The 17,521-nt window shown below is 38.3% G+C and overlaps 1 protein-coding gene across 3 annotated transcripts in view; it reads left to right on the plus strand.

Moving 5' to 3' along the window:
• Positions 1 to 17,521, plus strand: part of Pdxk (pyridoxal kinase) — a 177,318-nt gene that overhangs the window by 128,843 nt on the left and 30,954 nt on the right. For 2 of the 3 annotated variants that reach the window (XM_067135086.2, XM_067135087.2), the window contains exon 8: positions 8,724 to 9,192. The exons of the other annotated variant lie outside the window; for it this stretch is intronic. Coding sequence is in view for 1 of the 2 variants with exons in the window: in XM_067135087.2 (XP_066991188.2) it covers positions 8,724 to 8,755 (32 nt within the window). In the remaining variant the exon portion in view is untranslated. Of the gene's footprint in view, positions 1 to 8,723; positions 9,193 to 17,521 lie in introns of those variants that run through there. 3 annotated transcript variants of the gene reach the window in all.

The raw sequence follows: 17,521 nt of genomic DNA on the forward strand, positions 1-17,521 counted from the left end.
TAGATAGTTTCAAATATTTCTTTTTCTTTCTCTTTTTCCTGTCTGTTATTAAAGTTGTGCAACATCTCTGTTAACGGTAGACCAGGATAATATCTTGCATGTATTTTATTCATGTTTTCAGGTACCTACATCTTCCTTGTTAACAGTAAGCCAGGAGAATACATTGCTATAGCTTTTACAGTAATTTCATCCTCGTGTGTGTTAAATATGTCTGTAACTTCTTCAAATGATCTATTCTTTTCACATTGATTAGGCAAATGAATTTCTGGACGTGCTTTCATCCATGTAAATAAAGATGTAGGGGGTCTGCTGCCTGTAATTTCATTTGTTTTGCAAATATTTCAGATATTTATCCGATTTAGGTCAACTCAAGACCATATGAGTGGTTATTAGCTTTCGTGTCTGTCTGTTCCACCATCATGGTGAAATGGCTGGGTAGATCTCGACCAAACTTCATATGTAGAGTATACTGGTCCAGTGGAAGGTTTAGGTATGCATATGATTTGGAAATCATTGAATAAAATGGGGGTTTATAGGGAAATCACAACAGTTTTCTTAAATTTTCTCTATACTGTTGTTTTTCTGTAAAATCCATGGACTACATGTGAAACATCCCTTCATTTTAAACGACTTCTGTTTGAGCATAATTTCTCTTGCTCTTCAAATGATGGAGAAAATTACTACTTTGTGTGGATTTCATGCTCTGCATTGAGTGGCCAACAGACCGACAACAAACCTACCGGTTACCATGGCAACATAGGTTAATGTGATTTTCTTCAAAATTCCTGTAAACTCATGGTAAACACCTTGCGTAGAAGGCAAAAGAGACGTCATGCTGCCGTTCTGCGGAATATTTGCAGAATCCTATTGGAGGTTACAATCGTCGTCGAATAGCTTTAATGGGGCTGTTAACATTTGAAAAGTACAGCAGAGTGTAGCCCAAGATTTCACACTGTAAGGCATTTTCTGGCACTTGCTATAAATTTTACTGCATTTCTCTTCTACTTCTGTTTTCCACTTTAATTTATTGCCTCTGTCTTGCCTCTTTAGACTTAAGTAATAACACCATAAGTCATCCTCTTATCTGTTTACCTAAGAATTCCTGAGCCTAAATTTCTCCTCTGTTTCTGCCTTCTTATATCGTAACTCATATCATCACAATTTAGTGAGTGACATTTCATTTTACAATACATCCACTTGGTATTTACATAGGGCTATTTGTCCCATCCGGCTGTCCTCAGCTATAATCCTATTTTCTATTAATTTCAACTTTGTTAACTGTAATATTTTTTCCTTACCTACTCCGTATGTATGTGAGTGCTAATCCAGAAACCTGGACATTCTTTCCTTTGAGGAAAAATTGCAATCTGTTCAAATGTATAACTCTTTGGCCCCAGAACATATCGTAATATCTTAGGGGCCGATGACCTTATATGTTAGGCCCCTTTAAACAACAAACATTATCATCATCATCATATCGAAATATGGAGGCAATTTCAATGACGGAGCAGACCTTTGTTTCGGGATAATTGGTGGTTAAATGCAGAGGTGCCAACTATTACGGAATGTCCGTAATTATAACGGATTTCACCCCACGATTACGGAATTACGGCCAAAGGAGAAAATATTACGGAAAAGCTGACATTATCACGAAAAAATAATTTTCTACGGAAAAAGAGAAAAGAAGGAAAAATGTTCAATCCTTTCGAGCCTTTCTCCTAAATCGTCGTTTCAATGCTTGTGAGTTGGCAACGATACTTATTCGATCGTGACTTCCTTTTGCTACCCATAAGCGTTGTAAAATTAATTGTGAATGAAGGAGCTCAGGTGCTGCTCTTCTCAACTATAAATCCTTCAGTAATGTTGTATGTGATGTGTTAAGTATACCTGAAAGTTGACAGAAAGATTGAGAAAGAAGTGAGGCCTACATTAAGCACATCTGCACCGGAATCGCTTATGGTACAGAAGATGAAAATGTTATCACAGTGGGAAGGATGCTTCAAGAAAAACTACACTGAAAGGCAACTGCTGCATGAGGAACAAGCTACAAGGAATGACCAGCATTTAAAGTAATATTTTATGTAAAAATCCTTGCGGTGTAGCCTACGGAGTCCTACCTGTTTCATCAAAGAACTTGCAGGTTGTGTGCAAATTTTGAGTAATATATACTTTCGCATAGATTGCTAGAGGGATAGGCAAAAGGGGTTTCATTATCCAGAAGGAAGGAGCATGCTTTGGACTTGACTGGAAATTTTTCTCGGGGAAGGGGGGGGGGGGCGATTACTGATAATCCACTTCGAAGGTTGGCACCTCTGTAAATGGTAAGTCGTATCACAAGACAGAATGCACAATCGCGTTTCAATTTCGGGAGATCTACAACTTTGGTCCTATGACATATTGCCATATCTCAATCCCTTGTACGTTAGATAGAGCTGTATTTCTCAATTTTAAGTTAATTTTGTACTTTTTACACGTATATCTTATCGTTTGGCGCACTTAAAGGAAAGCTAGAATCATCAAATGCGGTACGACCCGTGGTTATATGTTAGCCAAATTTTATGATTTAATAATGTTATTAGCTTTACATCCCTCCAACTACTTTTACGGTTTTCGGAGATGCTGAGGTGCCAGAATTTAGTCCCGCCATAGTTATTTTACGTGCCAATCTATCGACACGAGGCTGATATACTGTATTTGAGCACCTTCAAATACCACCGGACTGAGCCAGGATCGAACCTGCCAAATTGGGGTCAGAAGGCCAGCGCCTCAACCGCCTGAACCACTCAGCCTGGCAATTTTATGATTCCAGCTGCTGCATAATTATCTGAAAAAGAAAGTAATGTGTGAAAACTGTACCCAGATTTCATCCTATTTAATGCTTCTAACTCAGTCTAACTAATTAATATTGGAGATACAAGAAAATGTCATAGGATTAACCATGTAGAAAACTAAAAGGGGCGTCTGATGACGGAACCTGTTTGTTGATATGACCTACCATGTAAAAGCAGTAAATCTCGAAAGGAAGGTCTGCACTTATAAACGTGCACATGCTTATGTATATAAATAAAATTCCAGGAGGTCCGCTGTCTGTAACTTTGTTTGATTTGCCAATTTTTTAGATATTTATCCGATGTAGGTCAACTCAAGACTGTATCAGTGATTTTTGGCTTTCGTGTCTGTTTGTCAGTCTGTTCCACCATCACGGCGAAACGGCTGGATGGTAGATCTCAACCAAAATTCACATATAGACTGTACTGATCCAGGGGAAGGTTTAGATATGCATATGGTTTAAAATCACTGAATAGAATGGAGGTTTATAGGGAAACAATAACAGTTTCCTTCCATTTTCTCTTATACTATTGATTTTCTGTCAAATCCGTGGACTACGTTCGAAAGATCCCTTATACGTTACGTCCCTTTGTTATATACATTATTTCGCTTGGTCACTGCACACACTTTCTTCTGAGTGAATATTCCAGGCTGTTCAAATGTATTACAATTACTAGATCATCTGCATATCTTTGTGTGTAAAATCCCTGTTCGTTGAGCATGACTATGATTCTGTTCACCACAAGGTTCCACAGAAGAGGAGAATGAACTCCTCCCTGCGTGCAACCTCGAGTGACTCCAACCATTAGTGTCTCTTCAAATAGAGTTGCTTTTATTTTCCTCTCGTCTCACATGGATTTAATCCATTTTACGACAGTTTTGCTCACCCTACTCTCTTCAACAACTTTAATCATCGAATTGTAGGTTGTATTACTGAAGGCCCCTTCTATGTCTAGAAGTGCTGCCAGTGCAATTTCTTTATATTCAAGGCTTTCCTCTAGTTTGCAAACCAAATGATGGAGTGCTATCTCAGTGGATCTGCCAGGTCTGTATGCAAACTGATTTTCATGTAAAGTTGAGTTCATTTGCACTGTTTTACGGATATATTTATCCAGTATCTTCTCCATTGCTTTTAGCATGAAGGAATTTAAACATAGTGGTCGATATGCTGTGGCTTGGGCATAATTTGCCCTTCCAGGCTTTGGTACAAATACCACTTTAGCCTTAGACTATGATTTTGGCACGTATCCCAGAGCTAGACTTGCTCTTAAAAGGTCTGTCAAAGCCTTGATGATTATCTCTCGTCCTTCATGCAGGAGTATCGGGAGTATCTTGTCAGGCCCCGGAGCCTTTATGGTCTGAAACGTGTTGATTGCCCACCTCACGTGGTTAGGTTTAATTAATCGGTTGGCACAGTTCCAATCCACCCTTTCGTGGTCTGGCCTCTATTTCAACCATTCCTTCCCCTTATACTTCCTCAGCCACAGGAAAATGACACGCTAGCAAAACCTCCTGCATCTCCCTTCCCGTCTGAGTGTATGTTCTATCGGATTTTTCCAATGTTCCCACTTGGTTTATATGCACCTTTTTAAGAACCTTCTAGAGCCTTGCTGCTTCAGTGTTTGCTTCCACTTTCTCGCAAAACAGTCTCCAAGATTTTCTTTTTGCCCTCCGTATCTCTAGGTTATACTCAGTGAGTTTCCTATGAAATACGTCCCACATACCATCTCTTGATGATTTTTTTTATACAATTCTCTAACCTCTTTCTTCATTTTGGCTAGGTTGTTATTCTGCCACCTAATATTTTTGGCAGTTTTCTTTTCTCTAAGAGGACAGTTGTCATGGTATGAGGCTAAAATGGCCTCTTCTAATTGTTCCACTGCCTCATCCAATTCCTTACATCCCCTTACTTTTGTTTGGATCTTTTGTACAGCCTGCCCTAGAACTTCTCTGTATCCATCCCAGTTTGTTCTTTTAGGATCTCTGTACAATTCAATATCACATTGCCTCGCTTCTATCGCAAATTGAATATTCTGATGGTCTGCCAAGGATGGCTCATCGAGCACCAATCCTTAATAAGGTTTGCTATATGTGTGATGCGCCGGCCCTGTGGTGTAGGAGTAGCATGCCTGCCTCTTACCCGGAGGCCCCAGGTTCAATTCCCGGCCAGGTCAGGGATTTTTACCTGGACCTGAGGGCTGGTTCGAGGTTCACTCAGCCTACGTGATTTAGAATTAAGGAGCTATCTAACTGTGAGACGGTGGCCCCGGTCTAGAAAGCCAAGAATAACGGCCGAGAGAATTCGTCATGCTGACCACACGACACCTCGTAATCTGCAGGCCTTCGGGCTGAGCAGCGGTCGCTTGGTGGGCCAAGGCCCTTCAAGGGCTGTAGTGCCATGGGGTTTGGTTTTGTTTGGTTTTATATGTGTGGTGCTCAATGTTATATCTATTACCTCTCTACGATTCTTATTTATGAATGTCGGTTTATTTCCTAAGTTTAATATTCTCAATTCTGTTCTAATAATAAACTCTAGTAAAGACTCACCCCTTGCATTGCAGTTGGTACTGCCCCATGCCGTGTGATGTGCATTTGCATCTGCTCCGAGTACTAGGTGTTCACCTTTCCTCTAGCTTTGCAAATCAGTTCTTCAACGTCTTCCGATGGAGGGGGATCCGTTGAGTCGTATAGAAGGTACGCAGAGCCTATTATTATTTCTCTGGGAGCTTCCCAATTTCCAAGTTTTATCTTGACTGCCACTAAGTCCTTTGAACAATGTTCCTGCAACAGAAGGCACTTTAGTTTTCTGCTCACAAACATGTTCTAGGCATAAATGACGTATCGTACATTAGCTTACCTCCAGATTCCGCGAGTCCTGCTACTCTGCCCTTAACTACCCATGGCTCTTGTATAAGAGCCACATCCATAGCCTCAGAATTGAACTTCCTGACAAAGTTGGCAACAGCTGATTTTTTATGTTGTAGATTGGCCTGAAGAACTTTCAGCACCATGTTTGCCAACACTAGGTTTTGTTTTTCCCTTTATTTTATTTTATTTCTTATGGCGTATAGAGGGTACAGAGAAAATTACTTTAAATTTGATCTGCCCAAGTCCAAGCTTGGCCTTAAGGCCTCTCTTCTTGAGCTCTTCAAAATCTCTTTCATTAAGGGCCAAAACAGTTGTCCTTCCTGTGTCATCAGTATTTGTCGCATTCAGCACTCTACACTCTTTCGTCGGAGGTTTGGTGTCATGGTGATGTATCCTGACAAGCACATCATCAACCTTCATCTTGTCAAATGGAGGAGGAAACTTGGTGATGACTAATGTTTGGAAGTTCATGCCCTAAAAAACTATAACGCATGCAAATATGCTTTTAAAAATTACATTAGCAATAAATCGGCCCTCAGAATCAGTGGTTTCATCAATAGACTACCACACAAACTGATCCGCTAATTCAATTTGTAAATTTGACAATACGTTATTGTAACAACGCCCTACGTAAGTCTTACACAATGTACTTGCTTCAGGCACACGTTGAGTGTATTTGGCAAGAAAATGTTTTAATGTGGGGTTATTAATTTTATACAAGGGAATATCAGCAGCTAAAAATGCTGGGCACAAGTCGTAAGAAAATTCACTAATCTTACTTCCTAAACACTATAATAGTTGTTTTTGAACAGGCTCTTTATTTACTAGTTTGCTAGTTAAATTCTCCTTATGTTTTGCTGCGTTTATGTGTAATAGTTGTTTTTGAACAGGCTCTTTATTTTTGAGTTTGCTAGTTAAATTCTCCTTATGTTTTGCTGTGTTTATGTGTTGAACTATTCAGTCACCTGAAAACTCCTTCTGTAAATTAGTTAATCTACAACTCGAAGTTGTGCTTATTTTAAGCATTTAAAGAATTTTTTAACGGACACTTTATACGTGAAACATAGTTCGGTCACAACCAGTTCACAACACCGTTACACGACTTGAGGGTTGATGATGAAATGGGATTCACTGCGTGACATCATAACTCCTCACCACATGACAAGTTGCGTCGTCATGCGCAATATTACTACCAACATCGACCAGATTAAAAAAAGCTGATTAAAAATACTGTAAAAACCATTAAACTGATTGAAATATGCCATATAGGTGCTAAAATATTAAAATATGATGCATTTATCAAAATCACGGAAATATGCAGTTATATGCACCATAAAAGCATGTTCAAATGACTGAAAATTCCATAATTCCTTGCACATAATGCATAAGCATACATTTTTAACCCCTTGAAAAAACATGCAAATGCATGAACTTCCGAGCCCTAGTGATGACCTTTATAGTATTCAGCACCTTCTTGGTTTCTGCCACCTCCAAATTCTCTCCTTTCCAAGGGTTGCAATTGCAATTGGCCACTGTCTGTTCCAGCCAGCTTTTGGTTTCTGGATTTGCACAGATTAGTACCATTGCTCCACTTTCCAGCTTTAAGACTCAAGGAAGCCTGGAAGACATCCGTCCGACAGCGATTTAATTTGCGCTATCAGAACAGATTAAAGTTCCTTCACGTCTTCCTCCTTCAGTTTCCCATCTGGAAAGGTTTTAGATATTATGGCTACCTTGATTGAAGTTAGTTTTCTTGGCGGGCGGTTTTGTAGCCGAACTTGATGGCGTATTATCTCCCGACCTTAGCCTTTTGGGCATTGTCAGAGGGATAGCCTCTCTGCTCTACCTTAATTAAGGCCACGGCCTGTACCTTCCCAATCCTATCGCTTTCCCATCCGTCCGTTGGCAAAAAGCCTTTTATGTGTTAGTGCAAAAGAAAAAGAAAAAAAAGACCTCTCTGGTTGTGTTGTCTACATCAGTTTCATCAACACCATCAGCTGCAGTACATAAGCCAACTGAGCTAGATGATGTCTCACACATTTCATCAATTCTGTGGACAGGAAGGGGTTCCTGACTCACTCCAAGATCATGTTATGCTGTTGAAGCTCTCTGTTTAATACGAGGGTCGAGTAATAAGTCATCCGTGTTGTTTCCTGTTCGCGAGAAATAAAAATAGTTGCCATGACTTATGACTCAACCTCCGTACATAATGGCATGAACTCTACATGACTTAACAGCTGGAAAATATATGGTACTGCAAAGTTTGAATATTGTTTTCATTCCTATACGTTGTTTCAGTACTTTCTGTTTCAATGTGTGTTTGAAAATATTTGTTTAGGCACATACTAATTCTCTTTATCTACGTATTTTTATGTATCTTCAAGGAATTGATTCATGTATCTTTAGTTTTGGGTTTTTATCCTGAACATATGTTGAAAATTATGTATATCTTTGTTGTTAAATATATTATATATAATCATCTTGCGCTATGTTAGTTTATATTGCCCTTTTTCTTTTAATCCCCAATCCATTGCTTGCCATAATGATGGTGATGATAAACAGGATATTCTTTCTTAGAAAACTGTTACCACCACCATCATCATAATATATTACTTTTTATTTATAACTAAGTTGCATAAGACTAAATTATGTAGGTATTAAAGGCGATATTTCACAAAAAATGAAAAGATGATTTGCTACACCCATTTATTATTCAGACCACAATATCACTGCTGAAACATGGTTGAGGGTAGTTCAGGCTCTCAAAGATAAAGGTTATCCTTTCTTCTGGACAACGAAAAATAAAAGAGAAGTTCTATCATAATTCCAGCCAAAAAAAATCAACATTGTATTGTGAAGACTTACACAAAACAAATTATCCTGTTGTTCCATGTAACAAACAAGAACAGATGATTTCTGCAGTTTTACATTGTCCAACTTTAAAACACTTGATCGTTTGCAGCTATTTTTCTCGTGTGCTGACGATGCCTTCTTCAACACGCATGTAATTACTTTTAATATTTTAGGAACATGTTGGAGAAGCTCTGATAAAATTTGAAGGTGGCGCCACAAATGCAGGGACGCCCGGTGGGAGGTCTTGTACTTCCACTGAATTACTGCAGTCAGAAAGTTATAAAAATGAAGATTCTATAGAGGCCTATTAAACAGCGGAAAATCCTAGCACAACCAATTCCTGAGGTTTGTTACGATAATATGGGACATTTGCTGGTTTTCAAAGAAGACAAAAATGCCTCAAAATGTTGCTTTTAATGTTGTAAATCTTCATCAAGAATTGTATGTCTCAAGTGTAATGTGTACCTTTGTGTTTTAAACAACAACTAAAGTAAACCTGCACTCCAGAGTGTCAAAAAGTATTAGCTGAGACCCAAGGTCAACTTATGTGTACCATGCTTTTTTCAAAATTTGATATTTTGACATTTAAATTGATTATATTTTGTTAATTTGTATCTTAACATAAACAGATCTTTTTCTGCATGTTGTTGTTGTTGTTGTTGTTGTTGTTGTTGTTGTTGTTGTTGTTGTTGTTGTTGTTGTTGTTGTTGTTGTTGTTGTTGTTGTTGTTGTTGTTGATGTTGTTGTTGTTGTTGTTGTTGTTCGAGACTGAAGTGGGCAAGTCATCCCATAACACTTCTGTCCTTCAGATATTAAATTTCTAGTGCCTGGTGTATTTTTGCATTAGCTAATTGTGAATTTCAGGTCGGGTTTTAAGTCCTGTGTATAAAGATGAAACATCAAAAGGAACACATAATATACAGGGTGGCCCAGATAAAGTGTTACAAGCAACTATCTCTTAAATGAATAGATAAACTGTGATAGGGGAAATATTTTCTCGTGGCCCATTCTGGGTTGCCAACTTCAGAATTTTTAATGGAAGCATGATAAAAAGGTTAGATGTTCTGGTTCCATCAATAAGCTAATTAATTTTTGAGCAGTTACCAATTTTCGTTGAAGTATACGGTAGTAGAAAAGAGTACCAACTGAATAAGTAAATCAATAAATACCCAGGTTATTACATTTCTTCATTAAGTGTTCAAAGTAGCCTTCATTAACATTTAAACACTTAGTGATTCTTTAACAAAAGTTTTCTCTAACAATTATCTACGTGCAGGAGCTCATGGTGCGACAAGCTTCATGTATTCCACGTTGTTGGTGGTGTAAACATGCCTTTTTTGTTTTATGTATCCCCTCAAAAAGTAGTCCAAGCGAGGTGGCCATGCGACAGGTCCAGCACATGCAATCCACCTATCATCAAATTTCTCGTTTGAAACAGTTCACACTGAGGGCAATGTTTTCCAATAGGGGAGGTAATTCATGGTTGACAAAATGACATATAATTGTGCCTTCAAAGAAGTAAAGACCGATGACAGGTTATCAAGAATCCTTCACCAAACATTTAGTGACTAACGATGCTGAAAAGTTATAATGCCAACCAGTTGGGGTTTTCAGGTCCACAGTAATAATGTTATTGTTTTTACATCCCACTAACTACTATTGATGGATTCCGGAGATGTCGAGGTGCCGGAATGTTGTCCCGCATGAGTTCTTTTACGTGCCAGTAAATCTACCGACACGAGGATGACGTATTTGAGCACCTTCAAATGCCATCGGACTGAGCCAGGATCGAACCTGCCAAGTTGGGGTCAGAAGCGCCAGCGCTACTCAGACCGGCTCAGGTGCATAGTGACGCATGTTATACCTATTAACATGTCCACTGTTTGAGAATGTTGCTTCAGATGAAAAGAACATGTTTTTGTGTGAGGTCTTGATGCAAACACATATGATAAGGATGATAATGTTGCTGTTTTAATATCCGCTGTACTGAAGTGTAGTTACAATAGATGGACATAAAGATTCCACCTAATAAATACATAATTGCATACGGTACTGAAGTGAGGCTTATCCCACTGTCTTTAGCCAATTCACAGTGGCAGGAATATTTATAGCATTTTCATCATTCACTTTTGATTTCATCCTTACGTGATTCTTGTTTTTTACACTTCCATTCTTACATAGCTGTCTTTTCAGCCGTTTGAATTTTACATGTAACATTTGCAAGCCACATCTTTCATTGAACACTGTTGATGCAATTCGATACTGTAATTTCTCCTGCATTCACCTAGTACTGAATTCATATTTAAGTACCTCTACATCAAAACTGCCATATTTCTGAATCTGGAAGAACCACAGTACATAATCAACATAGCCAACTACTTATTTTAGAGTGTAGGTGGCTTTGAAACCAGAATACTGATGCCCTTTCGTTCGCTAGTGTATTTTCTCTGAAGTTCATGAAGTGCACTAACCTAAATTAAACACCGTGGCATAATTGCATACGGTACTGAAGTGAGGCTTATCCCACTGTCTTTAGCCATTTTGGGAAAGAAAAAAAAGTTTTTATTAAAAGTTGCTTAGTTTATTGAGGGGAACCAGAATATCAAAAGGTTTCATCATGGCTCCATTTAAGATTCTGAAGTCCCCGCCCCCGTGGCACCCCAGAAGAGGCCCAGGGACGAGGAAATAAGGTCCCTTTCGCCAATAACATTTGAAAGACAAATCCTTTATTTTTATTTAATATAAGAGATATTTGCTTGCAACACTTTATCAGGGTCACTCAGTATATTTTATATTACCAGTGCATTTATATTATTGAAGACAACCATGAGGGAGTTTCTAAAAAGTAATTATGATTGGTGAAAAATGGTAAATAAAAATGTAAACAAGACTGTGGAATGAGTTTAAAGAAATTGATGAGGAATGTGAAAACAGGTATGTACCCTTAAGATGGTAAGGAATGGTAAAGACCTGCTATATTATAATTAGGGCCCAAAAGTTCATACCCTAAAAATTCAGGAAATATGCATGCTCATATGCTCTTATACATCTGAAAATATGCACCATAAAATTGAAAGAATGAATGTCCATGCCAGTAGAAAAGACGAGTTAGTATTAAATTAATAAACTTACATTTTTCCTTGAGGTTGAAGCAGAAGTGGTCCCATTGCCAATGTTTACCGATGAATTGCCGTTCACAACCATCATTTTACACAAATTTTCAATTGAAAAACTTAACCTGTTGTCTCGCAAAACACTTTTGCAATGTGAAAAACTTCTCTCCACATCAGAGGAGGTTCTTGAGGCATATTTAAACAATGTTATCTGCTCCCATAGAGAGAAACGAGTCTCTTGGCGTGATAGACTTTTTCCTTTGAGAATGTCTCAATTATCACAGATCTGTTTATAACCAGGGTTTTTTAAATGATGTAATTCGCTTTCTCTTTCACTTTTTGTTCAATACTACCAGTAACCGAACTTAGATTGCTTACTGTTTTAAAACCAGTAAGTGATTCATTTAAGGGAAATCCTACAGCTTTCAGTGAAAATGTTACGGCTCTTGGTGAGAAAGAAATATAAGCAGATATGAAAACAAAATTCTCTTCTAACTCTATGCCTGACAGAATATTTTGAACTGTTTCTATTGATGCAGCATCATTCAAGTCCAATGAATAAACATTCTCTTGGACTAATTCTATGTACTGAACATAATACAATGCTGCATCTAGCCATGTTTCCCAATGAGTTAACACTGGCGCAAGGAGGAAGTGGGATATTAGGTGCTGTTGATCTGAACAACTGTACTCTCAAAGGAGATTTAAGAAAAATTTTCTTTGTAGAGGCCACAAATCTGTCTACCAATGGAAGAGAATTGCACACTGTCTCAGCAATGTGATGAAGAACATGTGCTAAGCAAGTTATATGAATTAAGTTTAGGAAAAATACCTTTTGAGTGTTTGTCCTAGCTTTACCATTTAAGTACCTGCGTCTGTAACAAATAAAAGCAGCCGGTTGTATTTAATACCAGATGGCCATAATAATTTCAAGGAGTTTACTGGGTCACAGTTACATTGATAGTGGCTGGCAATTCATATACATTAAGAAGGTAAGGTATCGTCTTTTTCCTTATTTAAGGCACCGACAATTATGTTAGCAATAAAATGGCCCTCAGAATCTGGTTTCATCAACAAACAACCACATGCATTGATCCACTACTTCAGCCATTCCCAAACTGTGGTCCGCGGACCCCTAAGTACTAAGGGAGCAAAATTGTATCGTACACACAATACCTAGATAATTATTTTAAATTTAGGAGCTATGTCTCTACTGTTGTATAACTTAAATGCAGGATATATAGCTCTTAACTTGGCTGATAGATAGTATAAGTTAGTAGCGGACAGAACACTTTGAGTGGCCGATAGATGTCAGAATGGTTTCACTAATAGTTTGGTTTGATAGACAGCTATTTGCGCCAGCGCAGTCAAGTATGTCGCTTGGTGCCATCATTTTAAACTAATATAAATACTCTTTATCTTTGCTCTTCCATATATTCAAATTACAGGAATCGAGAAGTGAACAGTAATAAAGCGTAAGTGTAATAGTACTTGCAGATGATAATATGTATAGCTGGTTGAAGATAGGTTCGTTAAAGCGTCTCATTCAACAAATGATGCAGATTCCTTGTTTTCTTTGGGTGGAAAGTGACAATGAACATTTGCTATTTAGGTGGTTGGCAAGAGGCAAAATTTTGACCTGCTTGTGTGAAATTTCTTTTCGAAGAAAGACTTCCTCAATGATTTCTCGTGGCTTGTGGGACTTGCTTATTTATCAGATATGTTCAGTCATTTGAATGAATTGAATTAAAGTCTGCAAGGAGCAGAAGTCACATGCTCACAGTCCAAAACAAAATAGAACAATAAAGAAAACTAGTATATGGGCGCACTGAATCAACGAAACCTGCCAAGCGAGTTGGCCACAAGGTTGGGGTCGCAGAGCTGTGAGGTTCCATTCGGGAGATAGTGGGTTTGAACCCCACTGTCGGCAGCCCTAAAGGTGGTTTTCTATGGTTTCCCATTTTCATACCAGGCAAATGCTAGGGCTGTACTTTAATTAAGGCCACGGCCAATTCCTTCTGACTCCTAGCCCTTTCGTATCCCTTCATCGCCGTAAGACCTATGTGTGTTAGAGCGACTTAAAACAAATTGTAAAAAATCATCAAAACCAATTTGATTCTTTCCCAGCACTTATTGATTTCCTGTCTGAAAATGAAGAAATTCTACAAGACAGTGTAAATGATGTAATGGTGAAACACTTGGAATTGCTAGGATCTACACTCAGACTATATATTCCACCTCTGGTTGAGAAAATCTTGTGAATCAGAAATTCTTTCTTGGAAACTGAGCATGAACCACCATCTCTTGAGGCAGATCAACAAGCTGAAGTATCCTGCGATTCTCCTTTGAAGACCCTGTATCAAATCTCCATGTCTTCATGACGTTCTATACTCCGCAATTTCTAGAAGGGAAATACTGCAGTGAACGCATTTCATGACAACATACGTGTATGAGTGTAACTTTTCTGCTCTCACACAAATGAAAATGAGGTACAGAAACAGAGCTAATGTAAAGGGTGATCTTCAGCTTTGAGTGATTACATTATTATAACAATGTCCTACATAAGTCTTATGTAATGTACCTTCTTCAGGTACATGTTGTAGAGTGTATTTGGCAAGAAAAACTTGTAATGTGGGATTATTAATTTTCCATAAGGGATATAGCAGCAGCTAAAAATGCTTGGTACAAGTCATAAGAAAACTCTGTAACTCTACTTTCTAAACACCTTACTAGTTGCTTTTGAACGGGCTCTTTATTTGCAAGTTTTCTGGTTAAATTCTCCTTATGTTTCACTGTGTTTATGTCCTGAACTACTTGAAATCTTTTCTCACTCCTTACATACTGTATATTTCACACACTTCACAGAACAGTACCCTATTATCTGTAGACATTAAGTCACCAGAAAACTCTTTCTGTAAATTAGTTAATCTACCACCTGAAGTGGGTCTTACTTTTAGCATTTAAAGGAGTTTTAACACACACTTTATACATGTAACTTAAAATCATTTGTCTGGCATGCAACCAGTTCACATTACCATTACAAATTACAGCACTGCTGCCAGTGGTCAACCAAAGCAGCGAAGAATAATGCAACAGGGGAAATCATTGCATGACATTATCACATCAGCATTACTCCTCTCCATAGGACGAGTTGCTCCGTCGTGTGCAACATTACTGCCAGTATGAACCAGATGAAGAAATTATAAAATAAAAAGCCTTAAAATTGTTAAAATATGCCATATAGGCACTAAAATATTAAAATATGTTACACTGATCAAAATCGCAGAATTGAACAATCTGAAAGCTCTTTAAAATATGCCATACAGGCAATAAAATATTTAAATACTAGCTGATGTACCCGTGCTTCGCTACGGGATTCTTAGAAAGACTAACTTTGTGATTTTCATAACTGAAGTCAACTTAGGCCATTATAAAAACTTCAGTAGGAAAGTAGCGATTAAAAGCAATGTTATCATATAAAATACTTGATCAAATGACAAACCGCTCATTTTCTCACTTTTAACGAACTGTACTACGGTGCCGACCTAACAGTCCGAAGTTCCAGAGCTGGAATGACCAAGTCACAGACAGCCGTGAACACTCCTCTGCCATTGTTCCGTTAAATATGCACACTGTTTCATACCAATCAGTGCCTCAGAGTAGGGATTGAATAGGTCGAATGCTTTGATGAACCAGTTTGTTACGTACCAGTAGTATCAGGAAATTTATGAACCAGAGGAACGCCATGCTAAAGAAGAAAGTTATCCGACTTCCCAGCTACTTCCTGCCAATATTCAGGCAGGTGTTTGTACTCGGTACAACCAGGCGAGTTGGCCGTGCGGTCAGGAGCATGCGGCTATGAGCTTGCATCCGGGAGATTGTGGGTTCGAACCCTACTGTTGACAGCACTGGGGATGGTTTTCCTTGTTCTCCCCCTTTCACAACAGGCAAATGCTGGAGCTGTGCAATAATTTAGGCCAGGACCTCTTCCTTCTCACTCGTAGCCCTTTCCTATCCCATCGTCGCCAGGGGTCCCATGTGTGTCGGTGCGACGTAAAGCAAATTGAAAAAAAAGAAATCGCTATGCAGCAGTAATGTAAGGCTTTTCAGGCATTTGCTCTAATGAAATGGGCCCAAAATGTCAATTTTCAATTTATCTTTTGTTTAATAGTAGAACTCATTGACAATATATCCCCAAAGTTTCAAAGATGAAATCGCATCCGAGCTGCCTGAAAAATAATAATTAAATGTGTGACGCGATCTTACTGCCACACCCACTTTTGAAGCATTACTTCAATACTAGCTCGGTGAAGAACGATTCCATGGATTTCGTTCAAGCAAACTTGCATGGGATACATCTAGAAGGCTGTGATACATACTCTTTGGTTTTATGCATCATCTACGACTGTTCTGCATGCCGCATCTTAGAAACAATACCAAACAAGCTGCTTTGTTTATGAAGAAGCAATACATTCATGTTTTGCCTTCAGCTACTGACGGAGATTTACGCAAGTGTTCGATTCTTTCATCATTCAATAATGCTATGGTCACAAAGAGTGTATAGAAGACTTTATAAACTGGTTTTGCAGAAGTTAGTGAACGCAAGGCGTGAGAAACAAACCAGGAACGAGGTTAGGTCCGAAGTAAGAACTGTATGGGATACATATTTTCACATGGTGTAAACAGATGAACAACCCATTCGTAAACTGTGCCACATTAGCTGCTGTAAATATCTACAGGTTCAGAGGGATAATAACTCCTACATCCACAAGCAGAGGCTTCCAAAATGTATCCTACGTTGTCAAGCCCACTTACAGTTTTCTGGCCGATCCTCAACTTCTCAACAAGTGTGTTTTTGGCAAAACCCAATTCCAAATAAATCTCTAAATTGACTCGTAAGGAAACAATGCCCTAAAACCACATTTTCATCTGCTACAGTTGTCAGAATTGCAACATGTGGTACAGTTCTTGTATTTAATGGCGGGAACTTAGTGAGGATGTAGGTATTAAAAAGGATGGGCTTTAAGGTAGAAATTTTCCCTCAAGACGTCTTGAGAAAAATATATTTACAGCTCCTCTCTGCAGCTGAAAAGTCAGTTGAAGACCTGGTAAAGCAAAGAAGGCAGAAAACAAGAAACCAAAAGATAAGTCTTGAAGGAAATGAGGACACTCAGTACAGTTCTGGAGCCTTTTAATAAACAGAATTGCAAGGAAAAAGTAAGTTCAACTTTAAAGTGCATATTCTCAGAATCACCATTTACGTTATTAAAGTACACCTTTCTCAGAAACTGGAAAAGATAGAGCCATAATTTTTGGCATCCCCATTGCTGTGTGTATAATAAACATATACACGGGGCCAAATTTTAATATCATTCCTGTACGCCAAGATATGCAAGAAACAATATAGATTTTTTATGGATGTTTTTCTGTTTACAAAATAATTAAACATAAAAGTAATTAAATATCATTATATTTGAAAATGCTTCTGTGGAGTTGTTTCTATACATATTGAGGTTACACTGTACAATTTTCCTGACAATTTGTTGAAAAGTGTGTGAGAAAATGGCACCGTTGTTGATCATGGGGTCATAAAATTTAGAAATTACAAAACGCTTCAGTTTAATTTTTGCTTAAGTTATGAAAAATAGTGAAGAGATGCATTTAACCATTCTTAACCTCTGTACTAAATTTCAGTTATGTACCTTACAAATTGTGGATTTGGTGAATAATTACATTTGCACATGTATTTCATCCACGTCCCCCCTTAACCAGCGTTTCGTCTTAGGTCTGACACTAGACTCATCAGAGTGGGTATGTCGGACCCTACCCACTGACGCTGGGGTGTATGCAGGTGAACT

This window comes from Anabrus simplex, chromosome 1, assembly GCF_040414725.1.
Source record: "Anabrus simplex isolate iqAnaSimp1 chromosome 1, ASM4041472v1, whole genome shotgun sequence".
Classification (NCBI taxonomy): domain Eukaryota; kingdom Metazoa; phylum Arthropoda; class Insecta; order Orthoptera; family Tettigoniidae; genus Anabrus; species Anabrus simplex.